The 17267-nt window shown below is 43.9% G+C and overlaps 1 protein-coding gene across 2 annotated transcripts in view; it reads left to right on the top strand.

Annotated features, from left to right (window-relative positions):
• The window catches only part of RASA2 (RAS p21 protein activator 2), a 516748-nt gene that overhangs the window by 63372 nt on the left and 436109 nt on the right, over positions 1 to 17267 (top strand). For both annotated transcript variants that reach the window (XM_085633666.1, XM_085633665.1), the window contains exon 2: positions 4246 to 4363. In XM_085633666.1, the coding sequence (XP_085489792.1) occupies positions 4246 to 4363 (118 nt within the window). The remainder of the gene's footprint in view (positions 1 to 4245; positions 4364 to 17267) is intronic.

Here is a 17267-nt window from a genome sequence, read left to right as displayed (position 1 = left end):
TTTGGGTTGGTCATCTTCAGCCATTGCTTCGCTCAGGTAATTCCCTTTACCCCATTGCTTGAAGAAAGTATCATTCACATTTAAATGCATAGTGGACGATTTCTTATAGGCTGTGAATGAAGAACAATAGCCGCTATGCCTTTAAACACACTGGTGCTTTCACCTTGTAGCTAGAACACTGGGATATCAAACCAAGTAGAGGAGTGTAGTATGTGCCTATGACAGAAAACCTGCCGTTCTGATGCATTGATGTCCCGAGTTGCTTAGATACACAATCAGGGTGATGGATTTAGATAGATTTGATCCAAACAATTGTTATTAACACCTATCAGATTCCCATTGGCCTCTAGTGCAATGCAGCTAGCCTGTGTATCCACAGAGAAGGGAAACAGACTGGAGGTGCCTCCATATCCCATAGGCATACGTTACGAGGATAGACCAGTAAGGAGACTACTGAAGATCTGTGACTGTGGAGTTTATGTAGATTCTTGGGATCCCCACTTTGTTCTGAGAATTTAGACAATCACTAATGCATGTTTCATGTTTTTATTCAGTACTAACCTAGACTATAAACTATGCAGGGCTGTTAAAGTAAAAATTTGTAAAACATTAGCACACAAGAATATTAGAAATAATAACACATGGTGAACACCTAACATTTTATTAAGGGTTAGCAAGTGTGAATTAAGAGTAAATTAAGCCACCAAATCTCTTCACACCTCTCCTTTGGTCAGCAATTGTCAGTGCCCCCTTTCATTGATTCAGTGTTCAGAGTTCTTGAGCAGGGTGGTCAGCTAGAATTAGTGTCCCCTGGAATAGAAAAAGCCCTCCCTTGAACAATTAAAACCCAAAGTTCTATTCAGTATTTCTTCATACAAATTAGAGAATTGACCTTGTCACCTCTATTCCCAGACATCGGGAGCTACAAGTGAGAAGGTATACTTGCATAAGACACACAGATTCTGCCAGTGAGTTGTCACAGCTGCAGGCTTTCACATAGTGAAAAATGGCAAGAAGAAAAAATAGTGAATAATGGAATGCTTGAATTAATGTCACTCGTAATTACTGATGCACACATTTGAGCCAATCAGTTTTTGCCCACCATGCCGCCTCATCTGCCACATGCAGATTTGCCTTGGTCCTGCTCCAGTAGGAACAGTCCACAAACTCTCAAGCCAGACCCCCCCGCCCTCCCCGAACAGGAACCCAAGCACCCCAAGACTGGTTTCGGCCTCATAAGGCCTCCTCGGTGAAGAATAGCTTGAGTCCTATGACACAGTGGATATAAGACCCATGTCTAGGCATACCATTAGTGAGTCACACTGATGATAACAAAAACATGGTGGCTAGAATGCTTGAATTAATCTAGAATGCAGCCCTGATCAATCATCAGTGGCTGAGATTAATTCAAGCATTCCGTAACAAGCAGTACGGAATTTCACGTTGGTAGGTTTTGCTGCATCTAGAATGACAGCATGAGGTTAAACCCTTGCACAATTCCACCTGGCTAGAGCAGGTGGAATATGTGCCCTGTACATGGCCCAGTATTGGTGACCAGATGTGGAAAAAGAGACAGTAATTCCTCTTCACACATTATGGCCCATTTGTAGCCCAAAACCTCATAATTGCATGCTAATGTTGTGGTGATGCAAGGAAACAGTTGGGTTGGTTGCCATTACCCTTCTAAATCTCCCCTCCCCCCTCCCCCCCACGGCAACTAGAGATTACCCTAGAAGATAGCATGGAAATTGATGCTAAGCACAGTTTCCTACATATTGTTTGCACAGTTAGTGGTGGCAAAGAAAGGCGTACACCAGTGAAAAAAATGTGAATAAAGACCAGTTGTTTCATGCGTGTTAAATAATGCACTTCTTCACATGTGACAGTTACACTAATTTGACTTTGGTATTATACTTTACATCACAGGTAAATTTCCCGTTGGTGAAATTATAAAAGCTTAGTTGTTTTTCTGAATGTTTTTTGATTTGTGGTACTCATAGCAGCGCAGTATTGATATCTAAGCTGGAGCAGCATGACTTAAGTCCTTATGATCCGTTGAATTATCCTCTGCTTACCTTTTTATTAATCAGACTCTTTTAACAAAGGTATTAGTCTCTCACTGGAATATCCTATTAAGTCTGCATAAAAGGTAGTAAAACTCGCTCCTTTTAAACCCAAAATATTACATGAGCCTGGATCCCGGACAATAGAGGAATCATCCCCCCGCTGTCATCCATAATGAATATAATGATAATGCTTCAAACATTTGTCAGGATTACAGTTAAAAGAAACTCAAACAAATGTAGAAATTCAATCAGGCAGTACTGAAATGGAAAGTGATAACACAAAGTAAAGAGTAAAATTGCGACGCTTCAAGTTAACTCTGTGAAAATGTGGGAAAAACAAAACAAGACACGCTTTAAAGATGTGATCTAGCAAAGGAAGGAAGACTGGGGAGATTGTGAATCCTTCTCATGGTGGCCAGTGTGCAAGCTGTGGGGTTTGTAGGCAGGGTTTGCAAGTCATAACTTAAGAGTTTTATTCTGAGTGTACTGAGACTTTGAACCTGGGATCGGAAGCATATTACGTAAGGGTTGCCGAGTGACAAAGGCTACAAATAAGAAATAGATTCCACTGATAAGCAAGTACCATGACCAGTCCAAGAATAGACATCCAGTTTGAGAAAGAGATGCAGTTTTGGTAGCTGATAAGAACAGAAGTTTGTTGAAATCCTTGTAAACATGCCCGTTTGTGAATGTTATCACCTGCTTTCGGTCATTCCCTGTTCCTCAATCTTTTCCCATGACACCCTGAAACGACCTCCTATTGCCATGTAGTGTCTTAAAATTGCCCAAAAATAATATGATCCATCATACTGACCACTAAAGAACCATAGAAGAGGGAGTTCCAGTAATGTGGGCTGATTCAGAAGAGGCCTTCTCTGCTTTCCTGGCAGCCCCCAGGAATAGCAAGGTCTATGTATTCTGGCTGTTGGTTGGTGAACAGACTACTGGGCTTTGGGAGGAAGGATCATGTAACTGCTGAGTGGACAGGTGGTGTGCTGCAAGATGAAAGTAAAAAAAAATACATTCTGTGGGTCGGGATGGTTCCTCAAGAGTAGCAGTTTTGCTTAAGAATTCTTGTTGGGGTGTTTCGTTCACTGTTAGTTTTGTTGGAAAGAAAAGGAGACTGACTGCAGGATCCATTAATGTTATTACAAGTAACCGAGATGAGTTTGAGCACCTGCTAACCAGACCACTTTAAAATGCATCTCCTTCCCTGACTCCTAAGCTGCACGGGGCCACTGTTCAGTGTGAATCACAGACACTAAAGGTTGACTATATTACTACAATTTTCTTGTGTATGGTGTTAGCATCCCTAAATGCTTTACCTTAGAAAACTATCAGAGCCTCCTCTTCCTCCTTTGGTGAGATCCACCATGTAATGCCCTCCACTTAAACACTGCCTCTGGCAGAAATGGCATGGCAGAAATACTTTTACTTAAAAGTTAACCTTATAGTTTACCCACAAGTCCTTTTAACAACCATGCTTGGGTGCTGACTAAACCACTTTGGACAGGGTGAAATTGGTTCAACATGTGTTTTATTTGCATGAATGTTATAAAGAAAGTTTTATTTTCAACATACTTTGATGAAAAGAGAGACACATCCTTTTAGAGAATTAATGTATACTTTTAATACCTGTGTCACATTTTGTTTCGAGGCTATATTTGCAATTAGCTACTAAGGGTGTGTGAAAATATGAAGATTTGTTTTCAATTACATTTTGTAAAATGATCCAAAATTGTGCCTATTTCACTTGTCAGTATTGTTTGAAAATTGAATATGAGGGCTCCTTTTGCAGTCAATAGTCACAAGCTAACTGCAGGAGGCTAGTTCAAGGAGAAAACGTTGCCCACGGTTCTCTCCTAGACAAAGATTATTGGAAATTTTGCACCTGCAAAACATTGCAACATTTTATGAGATTTCTCGGGCATAAAAACTGCTTGATTTGGGCCTATTGTTTACATGTGTCTTAAAATATTGTTAAATATGTACCTACACACAGATATGCACACGGGTGTTCCCATGTGATAGTTGAGTTGAAACCATTGCTATGATAAGAAGCAAGTTACTTTTTAAGTAATAAGACAAGCAAAACCGCTTTCTGCAGAGCTACACAGTCAATCAAATTTACTTTCCACAACTTTGGCGTATTCTTAACTGCATTTTTTATTTCGTTTAGGTGAAGCGAAAAACTTACTGCAGTACTCTGGCCCTAACAAGATGAGGGATTCCTTTTGCACAGTAAATTTGGACCAAGAGGAAATTTTTCGTACAAATGTTGTTGAAAAATCTTTAAGGTAAGTTTCACTGTGTTTTAAAAAAATTAATGTTTTGTTCTGTTTCAAACTTAGCAAATACCTGTTCTTGTTAACCTTCTGTCAATTTATCGAGTATTTTCTTTGCCTGGTTCTAAAGAAATTAACCATCTTACATTATGCACATTGTGTGGAAAACATAGTAGTAACTATAGGATGTGAAGCAGGTCTGTCTTTGTTGGTCATCTATAATTACTTGCATTGTCTTTGAAGTAGAGTAGTGGCTATAGTGAAATTGATCTTTTAACTACTGTTCTCCACATGCATCATTCAGTTAGTTTTTAGAACTTATCAGCAAGCCCTGTGGGCTTCCTGACCGTGTACCATGATACCAGGGATCTAGGTAGGTTGTGATGGCTTAAGCTGAAGGTCTGTATGGAGTTTCAAAATTATATTGTGATATAAAAAGCACATTATAGGATCGCCAAACATGTTAGAGGTGCTTTGAATTTATAGACCGTTTCTTCCATTTTAGTGAAGTGTTCACTAATGGGGACATGAAGTCTTTAGAGCTGTATGTTCCAGTGGTCAGTTCACTGGGTGTACCCCTCTTCTGTTAGCTGTTCTGTGAGTGCATGCTCTTCAGACAGGTGGACTATGTAACAAAAACTCATGACGTCTTAGAATGATCATGCATGTCCCCCTTTCACTTCTTTGGATCAGTGTCTGTCTGTGCATTTCTGATGGTAATCTGCCTGCAGTTTGTTGGTACCCATGTCTGGTCCTTCTCAGAATGGTTGTCCCTCTGAAAATTCAAGATAATGGATTTTCGTTAGGAAGGGCTTTGCCTCCTAATCGGACAAGTCTCCCAAAAGTTCTATGCAAGATGCTTCTGAGTCGAAGCTGAAATACAAGCACCTCAGGGGCTGAAACAGCACAATGTGCTTCTAGGGATGATGAACCGGTCTTGAGACCATCATGAACACTTCAATGGTTGTGGTTATGACAGCAGATAATTATACATTAGAATAATTGTAACTTCAGGCTCCGTTATTGTATTTCTTATTAGCTGCTACAGATTAGGAGACAGTTTGCATGCTGGCTACCTCTTACACAGATTGAAGACTTCATATATATTATATCACTTTTGTTCTTATATTACTGTGTAAAATGGCATTCCTACAATTCATGTTTTCTGCCAGTCTATTTTGTTTCTCTTGTCACTGTAGTGAGTCAATGATTATATTGTAGGCTTTCAAAACCAGTTAAATATATGTATAAAGTAAAAGTTTAGCAAAAGTTTAAAAGTAAATAAAACTGGACAGTTTGTCATTTTGTCAATAACTAAAGTATGTTATCAGTTAGGGTAAGGCTCCTTACTTAACATTTAACAGTATTAAAAGTTACAGTTAATTGCCAAAACTGAAGGATATTAGGGCAATCGAATTGCATATGTTTTAAATCAGCCTTAGAACAGGAGCAGGACCAACAGGTAGAAGGAGTATTAGGTGAAAAAGATGTTAATGTTGCAAGGGAAAGTAATAGACGTTGATAAACAAAATATAGGGTTTGAGAAGTATTGGCAGCTCTTGATGTTTTGTGAATTTTGAGCCATAATTTATCTCCGACGGAGGTTGGCCAGCATTGTGTTAAATCCTTTTCCCATGCCAATTCAGTCTTTGACTTGAGTCTATCTGAAGGTAATAATAATCACTTGTATATAGAAGATACAGAAGGAGAAGTATCTAATATGGGAGGAAGAGTAGTACATGTTATAGTTTGGTTCCAAATTAAAAAGATTTTTAAAGTTAATTTCCCCTTTTCTTTATCCAACATTTTCTTAGGCTCCTTGTCACCCCAATGGCCTCAATCACCACCAAACTTTAAATTGTTAGATGTATTATTAGCTGTAGCTTTAAATTTAATAACCTGAAATTGGAAACAGACAAAGTTACTTTTAGAGCTTGGTGGAATGCCGTGTGTTTTCATCACAGACTTATTACCAATTATGTTACTCCTATCTCTTTACCAATTAAAAGAGATCTTTTATGGCTTCCACTTACCACATATCTATCTTGGTCCGCTTCTTCTATTGTTAAACTTGTAAATGCATCCGATGATGTCCGGAAACCGCCGTAAATACACCATGTTGTCTTTTTCTTCAAACATTAAGATATTGTTGTTCATGCCTATGTATTTATCCTATGATATTTAATTTTTAGGTATTATTGTCCCTGCAGTGTTTAATTCATATTTCGTTTTACTTAAAAATTTTATAGAGTCATAATATATTGTTCACCCTTTTCTCTCTCCACCGCCTTTTCCTCTCTGTTTTAAATGTATTCCCCTTCTGCATACAGCATATTTATTATAACTTTTGTATTTATTTTTATTCTTTTATAATCTCTATTAACTAAAATTCATTATGGTTATAATGCTGTTCCTTTTCTTCTGGTTTTCACTAAACTCAAACTTAAAAAAATAAAAAGTTATAGTTAATCAAATGAGTACCAAGAACTTTGTGTGGATAGAAACAATGCGATCTATTTGAACTCGGAATCCTGCATCACAGCAAAAATCTACTGAAACTTAATTTTTACCTGTAATCTTCAGTACTTTGAGTCCTTTGATCCCTTGTTCCAGTTCTTACACCATGAGGCTTTGCCTTGTTGTGTCGACATATTTAACTATTAATAAGAGAAAGACCTTGCAGAAGGTCCCAAAACCAAATGCCATCCCTTCTTGGAGCCATAAATTTGACCTTTACTGCAAGACAACCTAAGAGGCAGGTGAACAACAAATCAATTATTTTAAGCCTGTTCGTTCTTACCCTCTTCGGGAAGACAGACAGGAACCCAAGACTGTCATGAGGGAGACAAGGACTCTAATTAATGAGGGTTGCCGGTAAGTATTCTAAGTATTACCTCCTCATCCGTCTATCTTGTCCTGGTCCTTACATTGTAAGATGGACCCAGGCCTGTATATATGACTGCAGGTTTCTCTCATATGACAAATATCTGAAAAATGCAACACCCTTGTGAATTTTATTGCAGAAAAAGCACAAAAATATACAGTCCTTTTTGGACACAGGGCAAAACAGTTGCACCAAACGAATAAGAAACTGACCCACCCAAATGCAATCTGTAGTAGGAAATAAGAGATTGTGAAGACGTCTAAGTGGATGTATTACAAATATCCATCAATAAGCACTTGTAAAAGCTGCCTAAGATGTAGCCATCCTCAAGTTGACCTTCCCTGAATTGAACCTGTAAGGGGAAACCGAGACACTTCATAAACTAGAAAGATAGCTAGACAGATCTAATGACTCAAAGCTGAAATAGCAGTACCCTGCCCCCTTCCACCACCATAACTAACAGAGATTCTAGTTGATGAAAACAGGTTGTGGTATTCATAAATAGAAAGGGCTTTTTGTTTTGTATATGCCAAGTATATACAGATGTCAAAACTGTAACTTCAGTTGCATAAAACAAAGCCACCACCGACAGAATCCCAACATCCCCGGTGTACCATGTTGAAGTTAATAAATACTGTTGACGTCCCGTGAAACCTACCCTCTCAAAGTCCAGAAACAAGGACAGCATGGTATATTCTCTTCTGGGGAAGATCCCTGCACCTGACAGTGCCGACGTAACCAACAGACAGTGGTGTGAGGTCATGTGCAGCGTCCCAGAGATCTAGCCCATAGTATTGTCTCCATGGACCCCAGACTTAATGGACTTTTCTGTGGCAGCCCCAGGTCAGGTACGTAGTACATTCAGCGGCCATGTAGAGGTCCATCCCGCTTGTCCATTCCTGTATCGTAGGATTCTCCACCACAGCCCCATTGTCTGTCCACGTCTCGGTTGGTTACCCCCAGACCCGAAGAGGCGAAGAGTAATAGAAAGGGATTTTTGAACATCCAAAAATTTAACTGTACCTCCTAAGCTGAGGAAGAAGAAGAATAAAAGATAGGAAGCATTCCATTTTGTTCAACATGAAGAAAGATGGAGTCTTTAGCAAAAAAGTAGGATTTGCACTTTAATCTGATTGCCCATGAATGTAGTTCGGGCCAATTTCCCTAATTACTTAAAAGTTTTCATTTAAATAAAACGACTGTGCCTCCTTAAACTCTCATCAGCAGTATCTTAGTTTGCGCAATTCATAATGCTTCATGTGTAGATAATTATTCTGCACCACTGCCCACATTTCTCATTTACTATTTGTAAATACCACATTATGGTTTCAGAAATCTGTCAATCATGCTAGATCAATATTTGACAAAAAGGTAGCATGTTTATTCTCACAATTTCAATCCTTTAAATGTATGTTTATTTATACAGGGACAAGAGTAAAATGTATACCTCTAGTGTGGAGATTGTAATTAACATCCTGTATTGTCACTAATGTCTTGTCGGTTAATATAGAGCTCAGTCTCTAAAGGTTTTTACTCATCAGAGTCTGATTTAGACACAGAAAAAGATCTATTTGCCAGAGCAAATCTTTGTTCAGTGAATCAGAAATGGAAGAATTGTACTTGGAGTTAGTTTTTTGTAGAGAAACCCAATAAAAGAAGTAACTTTACTTTGTAACTCCTACTTGTGCTACAACAAAATATTACACCTCTAAAAACTGTTTATTTAAAGACTGGTTAAAATTAAACATTTGAATGAAGAGGTTGAAGATGCTTCAAATGCAGAAGACAGGTGTCAATATTAGCGAAAAGCTAAGGATTAAAGCGAGGGTGGAATTTAGGTTTTTTGGTAGTGTAAGTTTAGTGTTAGGGTGTTGCTTTAACTTAGGGTTAATATACGTTTAGGAGAAAGTGCGCTAAATACGTTTTCATTTTAGTGAAATTTGTTGTACCAGCTTTCTTTTATGTTATGTTATGTTATGTTAAATTGATTTATTATGCGCACAGCTACTCCAGCCAAGGAGCGTCCCGGCGCAAAGACAAGGAGGAACACAACACAACAGAAACGTGGACGCCTAAGATAGACAACTAAAACAGAAAAGTCTTGATGGCTCTCCGGAAGGAAAGCAGATCGTCTAACTGACGGATTTCAACTGGGAGGGTGTTCCAAATTAGTGCAGCTTTCACGCTGAAGGAACGACCCCCCATCCGACAGAGTCTAAATCTAGGGACCACAGCAAGGGCCTGGCCCTGAGATCGGAGGCTACGAGTGGGGACATAGAAAGAAATAAGATTGGACAGGATTTCAGGGCCTATACCTCTTAATATCTTAAAAGTCAAGCAAAGGACCTTGAAAAGAATACGCTTCCTTACAGGGAGCCAATGCAAAGAGTGAAGGACATTCGCCACCGGGCAAAATCTGGGTAGGCCAACAATGGCTCTGGCCGCAGCATTTTGAACCCGCTGTAGGCGCGTTAACTCAGCCTGATTAGCCCCAGCCAGAAGAGAGCTAGCGTAGTCCAGGCGAGAGATGATAGTAGCCTGGACTACAAGCTGTCTGGTAGGGGCATCAAAGTATTTAAGGACTGGTCTAAGACCTCTTAATAGACCAAAACAACAGGCTGCCGTTTTTTTAGTATGTCCTATAAAGGTAAGGCCAGCGTCCAGCCAGACCCCAAGATTTTTCACCTCCGACACTGGGGTCGGAGTGGGGCCCAGCTCAGAAGGCCACCACTGATCGCCCCAGAGCTCCACTCCCTTCCCGACAACCATCACCTCTGTTTTTGTGGCATTGAGCTGGAGACAGTTTTCTGTCAGCCAGCAAGCCACCGCCTTCAGTCCGGACTGAAACCTGGGGGCGTCTTGGTGGACATCTCCGCTAAGGGTAACTGCCAGCTGAGTGTCATCGGCATATGAGACCAAAGTAAGGCCCCACTGCCTCGCGACATCAGCCAGCGGTCTCACGTAAAGATTGAACAACGTGGGACTTAGCGAAGACCCCTGCGGAACCCCCATGGCCAGAGGCTGGAAACTGGACGAAAAGGGAGGAATGGCCACACAGAAGGAACGATTGTCCAGGAAGGAGCGGAACCACTGCAGCGCCAGACCACTGACACCGATCTCCTCAAGCCGATGCAGGAGGATGCCATGAGATACGGTGTCGAAGGCGGCGCTGAGATCTAACAATATCAGCGCCGCCGTCTGACCCGCATCCAACCTAGCACGCAGATATTCCACCATTGCGAGGAGAGCGGTCTCCGTGCTGTGACCAGCGCGGAAACCGTTCTGTGTGGGATCAAGGGCGTTGGTCCGGGCTAGATGTTCCGACAGGGCCAGATTGACATGGGCCTCTGTCAACTTTGCCGGCCAAGGTAGCAGCGAGATGGGGCGAAAACTTTCAGGCTTAGACGGGTCTAAGGAGGGTTTTTTGATGATCGGAGACACTACCGCCTGCTTCCATTTAGTAGGAACTACCCCCGACTCTAGAGAGAGGTTGACAAGGGAGCGCACCACAGGGCGCCCCAGAAAGGTCTGGTCTCGAAAGAGAGCAGGCTTTACCGGATCAGATGGAGATCCTGATTTAACTTGCAAAGCAAGTTTGTCAAACCCGTCCGAAGTGAGAGGGGGAAATGAGGGCAGGGCGATCTGACGTAGTGCCTCATTGGAACTTCCCAGCGGAACCCCAATGCTAGGGAAAGTCCGATAGATGGCTTGGACCTTTCCCAAAAAATAGGAAGCCAGGGATTCACAATGGGAAACAGAGCTCTCGGCTAAAGAGATAGTCCGTTTGGCCATAAGATCTTTAACCGCTTTGAAGATGGCCTTCGACGGGTTGGTGCTGTTCCGGAATTCTTCAGCATAGAAGGCCGCACGAGCACGACATATGGCCCGGTGATAGAGCTTAACCGAAGCAGCATATGCGGCTTTTAAATCAGCCCCATATGTCTTCCGCCAGGCCCTCTCCGCCCGTCTACAGGCTCCCTTCAAGGCGCGTAAGGCCCCGTCATACCAGGGACTAGACTCGCGAGGGTTGATCTTAGTCGATACAATGGGTATCAAAGCATCCAGAGCCCTAGTAAGCCAGGAGCAAAAGAGATCGTACCCTTCGTCCACATTGTTCAATGGGCCCAAGGGCTCCACCAACAAAAGATGGTGAAAGTCTTCCAACCTGAGTTTGTTCCAAGATCTCCTGAGTACCCGTCTAGCTGAAGAAATGGGAAGAGTCACTGATACGGGACACTGGATAGACACCAGGAAATGGTCAGACCATTCTACTGGGGTAACTGCAGTGACTTTGGCCTCAGTCAAGTTGGTAAAGAAAGGGTCCAAAGTATGTCCCCCGATGTGCGTAGGCTGTGAAACCAGCTGGAACAATTGAAAAGCCTCTAGGTCCAAAGCGATGGCACGAGCTGTCAAACTGGACAGTGTGTCGAAATGCAGATTTAAATCGCCCAGTATAGAAAAGTTGGCGCAGTCAGTGGTCAAAGTGCCGACAGTATCTGAGAAAGCATTTCTAAACAACACATCACTGCCTGGCGGACGATATACCACCATCCCAGACAGTGTAAACTCAGGATTGACAGAGACTTTGAAAGAGGCGCTTTCACAGCCAGCGATCTTAAGGCTGTTCCACACACAGGGAAAACAAGACCTAACTATCAGCGCTATTCCCCCCCCCTCTAGATGCTCTATTCAAGGTGTACATCGAATAGCCAGAGGGGCATGCCAGATTGAGAATGGCAGTGTCAGCTTCCTGAAGCCATGTTTCAGTTATAGCCAGGATGTCCGGAGCTTCATCCTCCATGAGATCATACAGATTTTGCTGATGTTTCAAAATCGACCTCACATTCAGGTTCATTATCCGCAAAGAGGGAGAAGAGACCCTGCTATGATGGAAAACAGAGGGAGATTTCCGAGGTAGAGGCATTGGGGGGTCAAGTATCAGGCCATTGCATGGACAACGGTACGGACCACAGAGAGGATGGACAGGCGGGCGTGCACAGCAGCGACTCACCTGGTTGATGGACATCAAGCTCTCCCTAGAATATGTCAGCATGGCAACAGACACGTTGTTAAACTCTCACGAACCCGAGCCAGGACCCGCCACGTCCCGCACGGCCTTAGCGCGGACGGGCGCAGAGGGGCAGGACTCTGGCACGACTCCGGCCACGCGAGGACACGCCCGCTGCGCGATCCCGCTGCGCTAGGGGAGGAGCATTAAATACGCGTTCCCCCGCTGGCGCATGCGCAATGAGCGCTGTCAGCCCAATCCTCACCACCCCAACCCAAGATGTCCGCCTCCCCAGAACCAGCCCGCCAAGCGGCGGTGAGGGGCACGATTACAGTGCGAGTGAGGGGAGCAGTGAAGCGCGAGTCCGGTACCTAAAAGAAAATAAACAGGTGAGTTTTTAAAAAATTGCACAGCAGCGCCGTAACGCTCCTGCAGCAGAACGCTCCTTGTCAGGGGGAGGGAAAGGCGGGGACTCGCTTTAAATACGCGTTCCCCCGCTGGCGCATGCGCAATGAGCGCTGTCAGCCCAATCCTCACCACCCCAACCCAAGATGTCCGCCTCCCCAGAACCAGCCCGCCAAGCGGCGGTGAGGGGCACGATTACAGTGCGAGTGAGGGGAGCAGTGAAGCGCGAGTCCGGTACCTAAAAGAAAATAAACAGGTGAGTTTTTAAAAAATTGCACAGCAGCGCCGTAACGCTCCTGCAGCAGAACGCTCCTTGTCAGGGGGAGGGAAAGGCGGGGACTCGCTTTAAATACGCGTTCCCCCGCTGGCGCATGCGCAATGAGCGCTGTCAGCCCAATCCTCACCACCCCAACCCAAGATGTCCGCCTCCCCAGAACCAGCCCGCCAAGCGGCGGTGAGGGGCACGATTACAGTGCGAGTGAGGGGAGCAGTGAAGCGCGAGTCCGGTACCTAAAAGAAAATAAACAGGTGAGTTTTTAAAAAATTGCACAGCAGCGCCGTAACGCTCCTGCAGCAGAACGCTCCTTGTCAGGGGGAGGGAAAGGCGGGGACTCGCTTTAAATACGCGTTCCCCCGCTGGCGCATGCGCAATGAGCGCTGTCAGCCCAATCCTCACCACCCCAACCCAAGATGTCCGCCTCCCCAGAACCAGCCCGCCAAGCGGCGGTGAGGGGCACGATTACAGTGCGAGTGAGGGGAGCAGTGAAGCGCGAGTCCGGTACCTAAAAGAAAATAAACAGGTGAGTTTTTAAAAAATTGCACAGCAGCGCCGTAACGCTCCTGCAGCAGAACGCTCCTTGTCAGGGGGAGGGAAAGGCGGGGACTCGCTTTAAATACGCGTTCCCCCGCTGGCGCATGCGCAATGAGCGCTGTCAGCCCAATCCTCACCACCCCAACCCAAGATGTCCGCCTCCCCAGAACCAGCCCGCCAAGCGGCGGTGAGGGGCACGATTACAGTGCGAGTGAGGGGAGCAGTGAAGCGCGAGTCCGGTACCTAAAAGAAAATAAACAGGTGAGTTTTTAAAAAATTGCACAGCAGCGCCGTAACGCTCCTGCAGCAGAACGCTCCTTGTCAGGGGGAGGGAAAGGCGGGGACTCGCTTTAAATACGCGTTCCCCCGCTGGCGCATGCGCAATGAGCGCTGTCAGCCCAATCCTCACCACCCCAACCCAAGATGTCCGCCTCCCCAGAACCAGCCCGCCAAGCGGCGGTGAGGGGCACGATTACAGTGCGAGTGAGGGGAGCAGTGAAGCGCGAGTCCGGTACCTAAAAGAAAATAAACAGGTGAGTTTTTAAAAAATTGCACAGCAGCGCCGTAACGCTCCTGCAGCAGAACGCTCCTTGTCAGGGGGAGGGAAAGGCGGGGACTCGCTTTAAATACGCGTTCCCCCGCTGGCGCATGCGCAATGAGCGCTGTCAGCCCAATCCTCACCACCCCAACCCAAGATGCCCGCCTCCCCAGAACCAGCCCGCCAAGCGGCGGTGAGGGGCACGATTACAGTGCGAGTGAGGGGAGCAGTGAAGCGCGAGTCCGGTACCTAAAAGAAAATAAACAGGTGAGTTTTTAAAAAATTGCACAGCAGCGCCGTAACGCTCCTGCAGCAGAACGCTCCTTGTCAGGGGGAGGGAAAGGCGGGGACTTGCTTTAAATACGCGTTCCCCCGCTGGCGCATGCGCAATGAGCGCTGTCAGCCCAATCCTCACCACCCCAACCCAAGATGTCCGCCTCCCCAGAACCAGCCCGCCAAGCGGCGGTGAGGGGCACGATTACAGTGCGAGTGAGGGGAGCAGTGAAGCGCGAGTCCGGTACCTAAAAGAAAATAAACAGGTGAGTTTTTAAAAAATTGCACAGCAGCGCCGTAACGCTCCTGCAGCAGAACGCTCCTTGTCAGGGGGAGGGAAAGGCGGGGACTCGCTTTAAATACGCGTTCCCCCGCTGGCGCATGCGCAATGAGCGCTGTCAGCCCAATCCTCACCACCCCAACCCAAGATGTCCGCCTCCCCAGAACCAGCCCGCCAAGCGGCGGTGAGGGGCACGATTACAGTGCGAGTGAGGGGAGCAGTGAAGCGCGAGTCCGGTACCTAAAAGAAAATAAACAGGTGAGTTTTTAAAAAATTGCACAGCAGCGCCGTAACGCTCCTGCAGCAGAACGCTTCTTGTCACGTTATCAGGACGAACGTTATTGAAAAATCAGATTGTTGAAGTGTCTTTGTAATGGTTTCTCTGTGAAAGTCGACACTGTCAAGAATCCGTTTTTAGACAAAACAAGGTTAATGTGCTAATAAACGTTTATGCATTTTTTTCTTCAGTTCAACATATTTGTTAAATTTTTGTAGTGACAAAATTTCTGCTGCTAATCTAACATCCATTTACAAAAAAACTGATTTAATGCTGTTAAATTTAAATTCCACGCCAGGCTTACAAATGATTAGAACAACCTGTAAACTTTAAAAAGATCATAGATTTTACGTTCAAGTAATCTGAAATTTGACAGCTGAAGATTGCAATAATAATTTAAAAAGCTAAAAAACAAAAGAGGCTTTACTCAAAATTGGAAAAACAGGAGGAGCCCGCAGGCCATACAACTGATATGCAGTCCATTAAAAAGGGTCCAGTTATTAGAAATAAAATCCCATGCGCACATTTCACCAAGTACAACGAAGACAGTCAAAAGCAAACCCCTTTGTTTTGCAAAGGAGGCATGGGTGCCTGTTACAGAATTTAACGCCTAAGGGTTTTCACACCATATTAAGAGACTGTTATATACTCATATCTCTGAATACTTAAAGATTGAGCACCTCTGATGAAGAATGAATAAATATGTATGGTGTTCCTGGGTCTTGGTTATTGCTGAATATGTTAGATTGGAGGTTCTGCTTTATTTTTGGGGCCGACATTGCCACATGAAGCCTTGAAAACGACCGTTTTTTGTTAGGCATGTGATACTTGTTGGCTAGATTACTGACTCAAGTTTCATGACATGCTTGAATACAGTATCAAGACATTTGGTCAGCTCACTAGTTGGACCCCTTTTTTATTGACTGTAAGTTGTGTGGGCTGCTGGTGTTTTCATTATTAATTTAGTCCAAGTGGATTCCCCGCATTTTGTTATTGGATGGCAGTAGTGCTCTTCGAGAATGCAGGTATACATATTTTGGGTCTTGCCTATTTTAATTTAGGCTGTGTCAATGGGTAGAGATCAGTAGGATTTCGTTTGAAAGGTCAGGCAGTGTAGGACCGAAGGGGCCTTGGACTGACATGGATTCATTTAGCAGGAGTAGGCATTAAGCCCATTATACAAGTCATACACATTGTGGTAGTGGCTCAGGTGATGTTTCATGCAAGCAGAATAAGTACAAAAATAAGTTTTATTATGCTCTGTGGTTCAGCACCCTATTAAAAATGAAGGTTTATGTGAAGTTGGTTTGTTTGCCTGTTTATAAGTTGCGCTGTATGAGTGCACTATACAGACAGCACTGTTGCAATTTTCTGCTATTTATTGGCATTTAAATTAGACGAAATAGGGAGCCAGGAAAGGATCAAAGAGGCAACCTGGTGAAAATTCTGCATGCCTACTTTCCTTCACGTTGGCACACTCCTGCAAATGTTGTAGATATCCAGGACTAGTCCTGTCATTCTTTGTAAATCCCCAAAATATCATGAACCTGCATTATGCAAGTGGATTTCTGACTTTATCACCAGGTCTTTATGTATAGGCTAATAGGTTGTTTGCTTGGAAATGATTCACCATCTGGTGGGAGCACAGAAGCCCTATTAGCATCACACATGACATATATGCATGACCTGATCTAATCTGATGGTACTGCTTACGTGGCTTCTGAAGAGGTTTATGGGCTGTGTTGCAAGTTTGTTGTATACAAAGTTCTGCTTGTTCCTAAAACCATGTATGTGTTCGCCACAGTGTCCACAGATTATGCAAAACAAGAAACGGTAGTAGTGGATATAAGGGTCACACATCAGGGATTGAACATGTAAGGTGGGCTGTCAAGTATACACAGTTATCTGGACAAATCGAAAAGCAAAGAAATGTGTAACAGTGCCACTCAGAGTGAATTACACCCCACTACCTTGGGTGCAGAAAACACAGGAACCCTCAAAGGTACCCCTGAAGCAATGTACAACAAGATATACCCCAGCACTCCTGATATTTAAATTACAATTATGCTGACCTTGAAAAGTCAGAACTAATACTACTGAAGTCTACTTTGCCACAGGAAAGCACAAGAGATCATACAAATATTCCTCAATTTATTCCATACATAAGTGTTTCGATTTAGCCAAGATCATTTCAATGACAACAATTTACAGGACTGAGTACACTACAGATTAAGGCACATACTGATGAAATCACATTCCTTGAGTAGTAGTAACGTGAATCAGTCCTTGTAACCGAACACAAGAACAGCCAAAACTTGTTTCGTCACATCCGTGACTTCCTCAAGGCTCTAAAGAAATAATTGCGCTTATGAGAGGACAGTGATTAGCCAATAGTTTCACGTGGTATGTATGTTGCTTCAGACTTCTAGGAAGGTTTCGA

The sequence above is a fragment of the Triturus cristatus genome, chromosome 11 (assembly GCF_964204655.1).
Source record: "Triturus cristatus chromosome 11, aTriCri1.1, whole genome shotgun sequence".
NCBI lineage: Eukaryota > Metazoa > Chordata > Amphibia > Caudata > Salamandridae > Triturus > Triturus cristatus.
The sequence above is the reverse complement of the archived record's forward strand: the minus strand, read 5'-3'. Positions and strand labels throughout refer to the sequence as shown.